At 27.6% G+C, this 9,996-nt stretch overlaps 1 protein-coding gene and 1 long non-coding RNA gene across 2 annotated transcripts; one reads left to right on the top strand and one right to left on the bottom strand.

Annotated features, from left to right (window-relative positions):
- Positions 1 to 264: 264 nt before the first annotated feature.
- On the bottom strand, positions 265 to 5,791 carry LOC120072718 (amino acid permease 4-like). Its single transcript, XM_039025189.2, has 5 exons — positions 5,564 to 5,791; positions 5,348 to 5,441; positions 4,416 to 4,630; positions 3,192 to 3,331; positions 265 to 1,037 (listed from the first exon to the last, which is right to left on the bottom strand). Exons 1-5 carry the CDS (start codon positions 5,685 to 5,687, stop codon positions 384 to 386), a joined length of 1,227 nt encoding a protein of 408 aa, XP_038881117.2. The 5' UTR covers positions 5,688 to 5,791; the 3' UTR covers positions 265 to 383.
- LOC150037527 (uncharacterized) lies at positions 5,656 to 6,037 on the top strand. Its single transcript, XR_016528561.1, has 2 exons — positions 5,656 to 5,793; positions 5,890 to 6,037. It is a non-coding gene; the product is annotated as an uncharacterized LOC150037527 (long non-coding RNA).
- Positions 6,038 to 9,996: the final 3,959 nt, after the last annotated feature.

The following is a 9,996-nucleotide window of genomic DNA, read 5'->3' on the forward strand; positions in this document are numbered from 1 at the left end:
TTTCAAGCAAAATGTAACCATCCAACCATTTACAAATGTATCAATGAAAAACTTTTCATTGATCTAGACATCGTATATATTGCTTTATGATTATTTTGAAGTTGTTTCAGTAGAAGATCATTGTTAGATTTCCTATCTATGGTTTGAAATGCCATAAAAATTTCAACAGTAGTTATGGAAGATGATTTTAATCTTCCTCCAAATTGTATCACTTTTGAATCCAATCATAAAACTTCTTTCTATGCAACATTGAACAAATAAGAGTTGGTGGTAAATTGCAAATACATAAACAACAACTAGTATACATATATATAGAGTGGAAGGAAAGATTTGCCAATTCCTTTGCTAAAATAACACATGAGAAAGTTTAAAGTTAAATGATATCAATACATTGTCTTGAAAGGCTTATAAACCTTAAGATCAAGCATAACACCATTAATAGAGCCCACAGCAGCAGCAAGAGAGACCAAAAGGCAGCCCATGCTCATAGTTTGAATACAAATCCATTTAACGCTCCATTTAGGCACCTTCTTCTGAACGATATACATCTGAACAGGAAAATAAACAGTCATTGGCCAAAACTGGAGTGCCCCAATAATCCCGACGATGTCATTGAAGAAAGGGAGCAACATGGAGACGATGGTGGTGAAGCAAACGAAAAGGGTTCTCCACACGAGTCGAAATAGGTTGATGTTGTACGAGCGAGAGGAGAAGAAGGAGAGCTTGTATTCTTTGGTGATGATCATCGAGTCTGGCCATGCTTGGGCAACCTTCTTTTCGACGAAGGCATAGACAGGCTGGCTGAAGACTTGGTAGGCTCCAATGAGGTGGATGACGATGGCGACATTGGCGATGTCGAGGAGCCAGAAGGGGTTGTAGAAGCCAAAGCCAGTCAAGAGATTGCCTGGGGCAGTGTTGCCAAAGGCGGCATAGCCCATGGATCCACATAGTACGTAGAATATGGTGGTCAATGCAATGCTGAATCCTATTGCTTTCTTCATTGTCTTTGCTTCTGATGGTGGGCATCTGATTGTGTCCTGTTTACCCAAAAACATATCATGTTTTATTTCACAATTTTAAATGCGATTATCAACTATAAAAAAATTGATTTAAAATTATTATTAAAAACATATTTCAAAATGAATTTAATTATGACAAAGGTCATTTTAGTCTTTTCAAAATCAATCTTATTGTCGAAAATATTTTAAAGACTATACTTAATTGCATGTTGTTGGAGCTCAATCCTAGTAATTATCTTGTGTAAAACTATTTATTTTCGTCTAGATTTATCGAACTACAACAACGTATGCATGCTTTTTTATTCATAGTGAACATATTATCAATTTTGTCACTATAATTTAGATTTTATTTTCAATTTGACTAATTTTCTTTTTATTATTTGATCAATCTCCTTATCATATTCAGTTTTTTTTTTTTTTTTAAAAAAAATACTCCTTATCCAGATTAAATAGTTGACGTGGTTGTCTATTTACACGTCATCCAAGTTATATTACCTATACAGTTGAGTACTTAGATAATTATATTAGTTAATGGTTTAGAGTTAAACCCTTTTAAATAAATAAAATTGATGATTTAACCTTTATTTATGTTTAAAAGCAATATATATATATACAACATAAAAAAATAGAGCTTAAAGACAAAAAATCAAGAAGAAGAACAAAATCCGCCCATAAAAGATTGGGCTGGTATTTTTTATTTTTTCTTTAAGAACAATTGGATTGGTAGTTTTAAAAGCAAATATCTCAAACTATAATTGTAGGAAAAGGGTTGGGTTTTGAAATAAAGTCACTTTCTTTAATTTTATTTTTTAGCAAAATATTTACAGGAAAATCAACCATACAATACAAATTAAAATAATATATACACTTACATGTGGGATAGAATAAGAGCTTTTTAAATTTTGATTTTTTTTTTAAATTTTTTTAATTAAAAAAACCTAATATTAGCCGATAAAAGTATTCTATATTTTTTTAGATTAAAGGGTAAAATAAAAAGAACTTCCAGGCTTCGAAGTTAAGCTTCTGCTCATGGGTATGCTTTTATGGAACTGACTGAATTATAAATCAGTTCTTACATTATTCGAGAATATTATTTTCTTCATTTCTATTGTGCTATTGAAGTACATTTTTCTTTTAATTTTTTTTTTCCTTTTTTTGGTTAAATTTTCTTCGCTACTCAACCGACTTTTTTTTTTTTATATATATATTTTTCTTTCTTTGAGATTCTTTTAAAAGAGCAACCGGTGGACTTTCTAACTGATGACTCAATTTAATACTATTCTCACCAAATATACAAAATTCTGACGAAATTTGATGCATTAGTGCTTGTATGATCATATCCGACCCAATTTTTCGAATTTATTTTTCTTTATTAATGTCCTTTATTTTAGTATTTTTAGATTTTTAAATTAAAAATATAATTATTTTACTAGTTCTTACGTTGACTCTACTGAAATTATCTCAAGAATCTTTCATGTATTTTATTTAATTTAGATGTTCATTAAAAAAAGAAAAGAAAAAGGAAAGAGTGATTATGGGAGATATTTATGCTTTCTTTTGTTGTTATTCTATGTTAATTTAAATCAAATTAATTTTCTTTGATTTATAAAATCGGATAATACTTTATAGTAGCTTTTGATTCTTTCTTTTATAAAGTAGTATCTTTTGAGATTTAGTATAAAAAGAGTTTTTAAAATAATTGTAGAAAAAAAAATCAATTTTAACCCTACACTTGTGAACTTAATCAATTTGAATTAAAGTTTAAATTTCATTAATTTATGCCAAATATAGACCAGTCTTGCAATGATTTAATCTTTAACCTCTAACTCTAAAGAATTATTTAAAAATTTTCTTTAAAGAATTATTTAATAGATACAAAATTGTTAAGTTTTTAAAAATAAAGTAGATATTATATATTAAAAAAAATATTCACACAGTAACCCGAATTTAAATTTCGTGTCTAATTTAATAAAATTGAAAGTTCAAAAGATTCAAGTAAATTCAACTGGATAAACTTAGGATCATAACTATTTAATTTTCATTTTTTTAATATGTAAGATGAGATTCTATTACATTTTTCCCTTTCTAAATTTAGGGTAAAAAATGTAAATTAAAAAGTGAGTGATAACTATTAAAAAAAAAATTAACACAAAAAAGGCCACATAAATTTACCTGAACTTCAATAAGAACAATTGCAAAAGAATAAGCAAAAGCAATATCTCCAAGTGCTTGGAAACTTCTCCATATCTTTTCAGTCTGAGTAATTGTTCCCACACTTATTCCACTAAGTGTTCCTTTAAAACTCCCATTTTCTGCACATATATAATATGAACAATAATTATTAACAAAAAAAAAAATAATAATAATAAATAATATGTGTTGTAAACAAAGAATTGTTGAAATTTTTTTTAAATTTAACAAAATGTTATTGTCTTATCAATGATAGATACTGATAAACATCTATCACCTGTCGCTGATTGACAGTGACATTTTGCTATATTTGTAAATAAATTGACTTATTTTCTTATATTTGAAAATAAGAGGAAAAATAACTTTTATAATAAAAAAAAATTTAAAGAAATTTGTTTCGTAATAAATTAATTGACTCTACTACTTTTTAGAAGTATTTGTATTTAAAAAAATCACTTTCATGCTCTATATTCTACACTTTTAAAGTTCTTCTTGTAAAAGAGAAAAAGGAAAAGCATTTTCAGTGTATCTAGAATATCATATTTTTTAAGCATTTTATTAAAAAAAACATTTTTACATCATTTACAATTTTTTTTAATAAAAAATGCTTTAGATAATAAATTTTGTTTGATGGCATCCACTACTCATCAAAATGGATTCTATTAGTAATTATAAAAGTAAGCTTCTTCTTTTCATTCTAAACTCTTGAGTATTAAGTGAACCAAAAATTTTAAAGAATGTTTTTTTTTTTTTTTATTAAGATTTGAAAAGATTGAACTTACACTAAGTACATTATTTTACTTACTTTTTTTTCATATATTCTTTAAAAAAGTGATTTTACTTTAAAAAAAATTATTTCAAAAGTTATTCGAATACGTGTATCTAAAGATATAATAGTTTGTGAAGATAAAATAATTAACACTCCCAAACACAGTTTTAATTATAATAAAAAAATATGAAAAGAAAAAGGGTTGTTTTTAAATATAAAAAAATAAACCAAAATATGATAAAATATGTCAATGATAGACACTAATAGATATTGATAGACTTCTATCAGTGTCTTTTATTGATAGACACGAATAGAAGTCTATTAGTGTCTATCGACTTCTATCATTGATAATTTGAAAATTTTGTTATATCTTGTAAATATTTTTAACAATTTTATCATTTAAAATAATTTTGGAAAGAAAAATGTAAGTTAAAAACCTGCAACTTGTGCTACTCCAAGGCTAAGGCCAATAGTGGAATAGGTAAAAGACATAATAGCTGCCACTGTGGAGAGCCACCAAATCTGATCAAAATTTGGAATTTGGGATAAAATTATTTCCACAACTCCAAAAGACAGCATGAATGGATTGCTTGAAATATGACATGGATTTTTGCCCCCACTGCTGTGAAAGCAATTTGACCTTTTAATTGCCCTGCCAAATCTCAACAACAAATCATTCGTCAAAATTAAAGTCTCATTTTGTAATTATTTTTTCTTTTTAAGTTGTTTTTATTTTTAAAATTAAATTTATAAACACTATTTTCATTTATTGATTTATTTATTTTGTTGCTTACACTCTAAGAGTGTCTTTAAAATTTAAGCTAAATTTTTTAAAATATAGTTTTTAACAATTTATTTTTGTTTTTAGAAATTGAACTACGAAATCTCATGTTTACATAGAAAATATAAAAATCATGATGAAGAAATTATGTGAAACGAACACAAATTTTCAAAAAGAAAATAGTTATCAAACGGTGTTGTGCTTTAGGCTTGTTTGTTTCCACTCAATTTTATAGTAATGGTTTTCACTTTTTTGAAGAAACTTTTATATTCTTGCTCAAATTCTAAAAACAAATATAAGGTCATATTTGTGGAAAGTTAATAACTAAATCGAGAAATTTATACATGAGTTTAGTGTGTTTATAAACTTAATTTCAAAAACAAAAAATTAAATGATATGTCAAATGGACAAAGTTTTTTAAACCTAAGTTTTTAGTTTTCAAAAATGAACTTCGTTTTATTAAAACATTAATAAAAAGTGGATAACAAATATTGAAAGTGAAAAAGTAGAATATATAAGCTTAAAAAAAAAACTAAATGTTTATGAAATTTGATGGTTTAAAATATAGTTTTGGAGTCTCGAACTCACATCATGCTGATTGACGATGCAATCGTATATCCGATCATTATTCCGATCATGTTTATGTACTGCATTACTCCACATGCCACCATCTGAGTTTCACCTTTATAGACAAAATACAAATGAAAAAAGAAAATTCTGAATATGATTATTTAAGAAACATTGATTGATAAACAATAATAATATTATGCTTTTGGTGGTTTACGTTTATTTTGATTTGCATACCAAGGAGGGAGCGAACTGCATGCATGTAGGTTTGGTTTCTCTTGCCGTTAACCGGATCACCGGAGCGATAGCAATCAGCAAGCAAACAGGAGGTGTAGTAACCGATGAAGGCGAATAGCAACATCACGGAGGGACCAGCGATCCATCCGAGCTGAGCAATTGCCCATGCCAACGATAACACACCCGAACCGATCACCGCCGTGATTATGTGAGCACTTGCCGTCCAAAACGTACCTAAAACATAGTGTAAACCAAGCGCGTTTGAACCGTGTGTAAATTATGTTAAGAGATTATATGAATATGCAAAATTTTGTAGCTCCAGTCAGGTACCGGTTCGTTTGGGACGACCATCGTCGTCGAAGCTAGCAGAGTCGTTGACAGGAAGCACGGCCATGGACACGGAGTCGAGTCGAGAGAAGGGGAGCTAAGGAAAGAGTATTTGGAGATGGGAGAGGGAAAAGGGAGAAAGGTGATGGAGGGAATGGGAGTGGAGGTAGCTGTTTATATAAAGTTTCAAAAAGGAAAATGAGTGAAAAATTAATTAAAATTAAAATTAGAATTAAAAGGAGTATTAAATAAAATAATGTAGAGAAAAATAGTGCACGTTTTGAGAAGGACCCCAGTTTTAGGGAATTTCTATATATCAATTATTAACCAACCCTCAAAATTTGCAAGTGAACAAGTCAATCTTTTTCTTCTCCCTCTTGAGTGGAAACGTTATTGGGTAGGAAAAAACTTTCCTCCCTTGTCTCAAAGAAAAAAAAAATCTTTCCTCCCTCCCACTACTATCATGATAGTTAATAATAAAAAATTTCAAAAACCTTTTAGGAAAAAAATACTTATTTAATTTGGTACTCATTTTTTTTTTTAATAATTTAGCTTTCGTTTAGTCTCTAAATTTCAAAAGGTAACATTTGATCTGATTAAGTTTTGACTTTTGTTTTAATATAGTCTCTAAAGTTTCAAAAGGTTATAATTTTACTCTTAAAATTTGCGTTTTGTTTCAGTTTGGTCTGTTAGTTAAGATTTACACGTTTAGTCTTGACTTTTTTCATTAACTATTCACTTTTAGTCAATACCATTAATGTATATTAATTAATTAAAAAAATAATTATGAAATTTAATTTTGAATTTAATTTTATTAGTGTTGAAAAATAGTGCACCGTAATTAATTATAATTCTTTTAAAATAATTAGTAGACCTTAACTTTAAGGATGAAAAATAATTATTAATGAAAAGTGGAGGTCAATAGTGTAAATCTTGAATGAGTAAATTGAAACAAAACACAAATCTCAAGAGTAAAATTGTAACATTTTAAAACCTATGGTCAAAATTGAAATCAAACTCAAAACTTAACCATTAAAGTCTCATTTGGTAATCATTTTATTTTTTATTTTTGTTTTTGAAAATTAAGCTTATGGACATTACTTCCACCTCCAAATTTCTTCATTTGTTATCTACTTTTCACCAATGGTTTTTTATTAAAAAAAAAAAACCAAAATTTGAAAACTTAAAATAAGTGGCTTTCAAAAAGTTGTTTTTGTTTTTGGAATTTGGTTAAAAATTTAACCACGGTACTTAGGAAAGATGTAAATCATTGTAAGAAATGTGGATAAAATATGTTTAATTTTTAGAAAAAAAAAATAAAAAAAATCAAATGGTCACCAAATTGGACCTAAATATATAATATTTTGAAATCTAGAGATCAAATGAAAATTAGACTTAAAAAACTTTGTATGCAATTGGTGGCAAAAGTAAACATAACTCAATTGTCATAAGCATGAATTAGCGACCAAGAGGTCTATGATTCGATACCCTATTCCTATTGTACCCAAACAAAACAAATAATTGATGCATGTACTTGTTTTCTTAAATCAAAGGTTCAAATCTCCGTATTTCATATTTGTTAAAATAAAAAAAAAAAATTAAAAACAATACAACCTAAATCCTAGAAACATAGGTATAAGTTGTTGGTTAAATATATATTTTTGGTGATAATGTCGTTGGAGTGGTTTTCTTCAATTTAGTTATTAATTAACTTTGTTAAATTTCAATGTCATCCTTAATGTATTTAGTTTTTTCCCCTAATGAGCCCAAATTAGTTAACTAAAAGGATACGTAGTGTGAAAATATAGTTCATTAATATAAAATTGAAATTGTATCATGTGTTCTAGTTTGACGAAATAAACACACTACTTCTTGTCCAAAAAAGTTTTAACCTTACTTATTTATTACATTATCGAAAAAAAAATCTGATGATCCGAAAAATTCAATGAATCTAATATAAATCAACGGACTTAGATGATTTAGACTAGAATTCATTCGAATTGGGTTGAGTTCAATAAATGAAAATTTTATGGATTGGATTGATTCATAGATTCACCTTAAATAAACCCAAACTAACCTGGACTTATTATTAATATTAGAAAATATGTTTTTCAGCGTACGATACAATTATATATACATATATTTTAATTCTATTTAGTTTCAATTTTTTTTAGACAATTTACTCTTCAACAACTCCTAAAAATAACTTTTGAGTACTTTGAAAAGAAAATTTTCATATTATCAATTGAAGTTAAATGGTTAGTCTTAAATCAATATAATTATATAAAATTTTTTCATATTAACCTTTTACTTATTTTTAGACAAAAAAAAAAAAAAAATTAAATAAATAACCTAAGTGACTCAAATCAACCCAACTCAAGTATTGAAATACTTGAATTGGATTGAGTTCATTATTTAATAAAGATAGTTCAGATTAAAGAAACTTGCAAAACGAACAATTGATTGGATCTAAAAAATGCTTCAACTTATCTCAATCCACAACACTCCTTTAACATATAATATTGAGAAATGTCATTGCTTTTTAATCTCCCACTTTATTTGGTGTTAAACTAATATATATATACTTATATTGCTCATTTTTATAGAGAATATGCCCACTAATGTTGGTATATTAATAATGGACTAACTAATAAAATTCTCTTTCCAAATTCAATTAGGGTGAGGACATAATTGAACAAAAAATATTATTACAGAATAGACTAATCCTAAACTTCTAAAACATTAAAGACCAAATTTAAAAAGCACGCAAACATTATTTAGCTGAAATATATGTGGTTGAGGTTGTTGAGACCTGACAAAATAAAATTGTTTTCCTACTAACCCGGTTCAATCGAACCAAAATATGAAAACTTCGAAATTAAATATTAATATGAACATAACAACATGGCCATCGGCTTGTGAGAATCTAAAATTAAATAACAAGTAATTAAATGTTTGAGAAAAATAATTATGAATTAGTTCAGTAATAATTGACATGACTCTTTTAGAGACGAAAGATTCAATCTTTAATCTCTACTATTATTGTATTAAAAAAATCTTATCAAACTTCTTGATTCAAATGATCTATCTAATAAATTTTACTTACGATCCCAACCTTAATTATAAAAGTAAATACCATAAATTAAAATTATTTAAGCAATTAATTTGCTATTCGAAGAAGTCAAGATAAGATTAATTCCTCTCGATGCATTAATTCTAATAAATCATTACAACAAAATTTTATCATCTAATTAACTAGGTGTGATAGTATCTATATTAATCAATAACATTAGACACAAAAGAAAGACTATGACAAGACTAAACAATTGATAATTTCATCCTGTAATCTATCATGGACTTATGTAGTCATGAAAAATGTCATATATAACCTGAGTAAACTCTTATACTACTTCTTAGTGATTTGTAATTAGCTTTATATTTGTTTAAGGTTGCTGAAGTTTGGTTTTTTTTATTGTTTCGGTATTGTGTTGAAAGTTGTCTCACAAGATGCCAATCCTACAAATTATATTTTTCCTTATTTGGAAAGTTCTACAGAGGTATTCTTTCTTTATTCTTTCCTTATCTTTATCTTTATTCTGCAGATTTTATTTGGGTATGTTTTTCCTATTTTCGTTGTTTTCCCTTGTGCCTATTTATTTGCAAGATGTGGCCTTGCTAGGGTTGCTGCTTTTACATTGTTTGTTTGAAGCCTTTTGATTTGAACACGGTAACTCATGTTCTATATTATCGTTGATCTCAAAGTTTTTGTTGTAAATCATCGTTGAAGTGTTATTTAGAAGAAGATTATCTCAGTCTTAGGAGGAGCCTAAGACTTCAACTCTTGGGAAGGGATTCTATATCTTAAGGAAAACCTAAGACAACATTATGCGAGAAGGATTTCTCTATCTTAGAGGGAGCCTAAGTTCTTCAAGTGAAGGTGTGTTCACGAGAAGGATGAAGGATAACATAATATTGAGAGAGAACCTCACACACTTAAGGAGATCTTAAGTGTACCTTCACTAATATTCACATGCTTAAGGGGTGCTTAAGTTCTATTGAGAAGGAGACTCACATCTAAGGGGAGTTTCGGTGATCAAATAAGTTAG

The sequence above is a fragment of the Benincasa hispida genome, chromosome 3, assembly GCF_027475165.1.
Source record: "Benincasa hispida cultivar pf3 chromosome 3, pf3_genome.v1.1, whole genome shotgun sequence".
In the NCBI taxonomy this organism is placed as follows: Eukaryota; Viridiplantae; Streptophyta; class Magnoliopsida; order Cucurbitales; family Cucurbitaceae; genus Benincasa; species Benincasa hispida.

Bases quoted from the DNA above. Each gene is read 5' to 3' on its own strand.
- LOC120072718 (XM_039025189.2), bottom strand. From the start codon at position 5,687: ATGTTGCTATTCGCCTTCATCGGTTACTACACCTCCTGTTTGCTTGCT. The intron at 5,442-5,563 runs GTATGCAAATCA...TTGTCTATAAAG, and splicing joins TGCAGTTCGCTCCCTCCTTG to GTGAAACTCAGATGGTGGCA. The intron at 1,038-3,191 runs GTAAATTTATGT...TTGGGTAAACAG, and splicing joins TTGTTCTTATTGAAGTTCAG to GACACAATCAGATGCCCACC.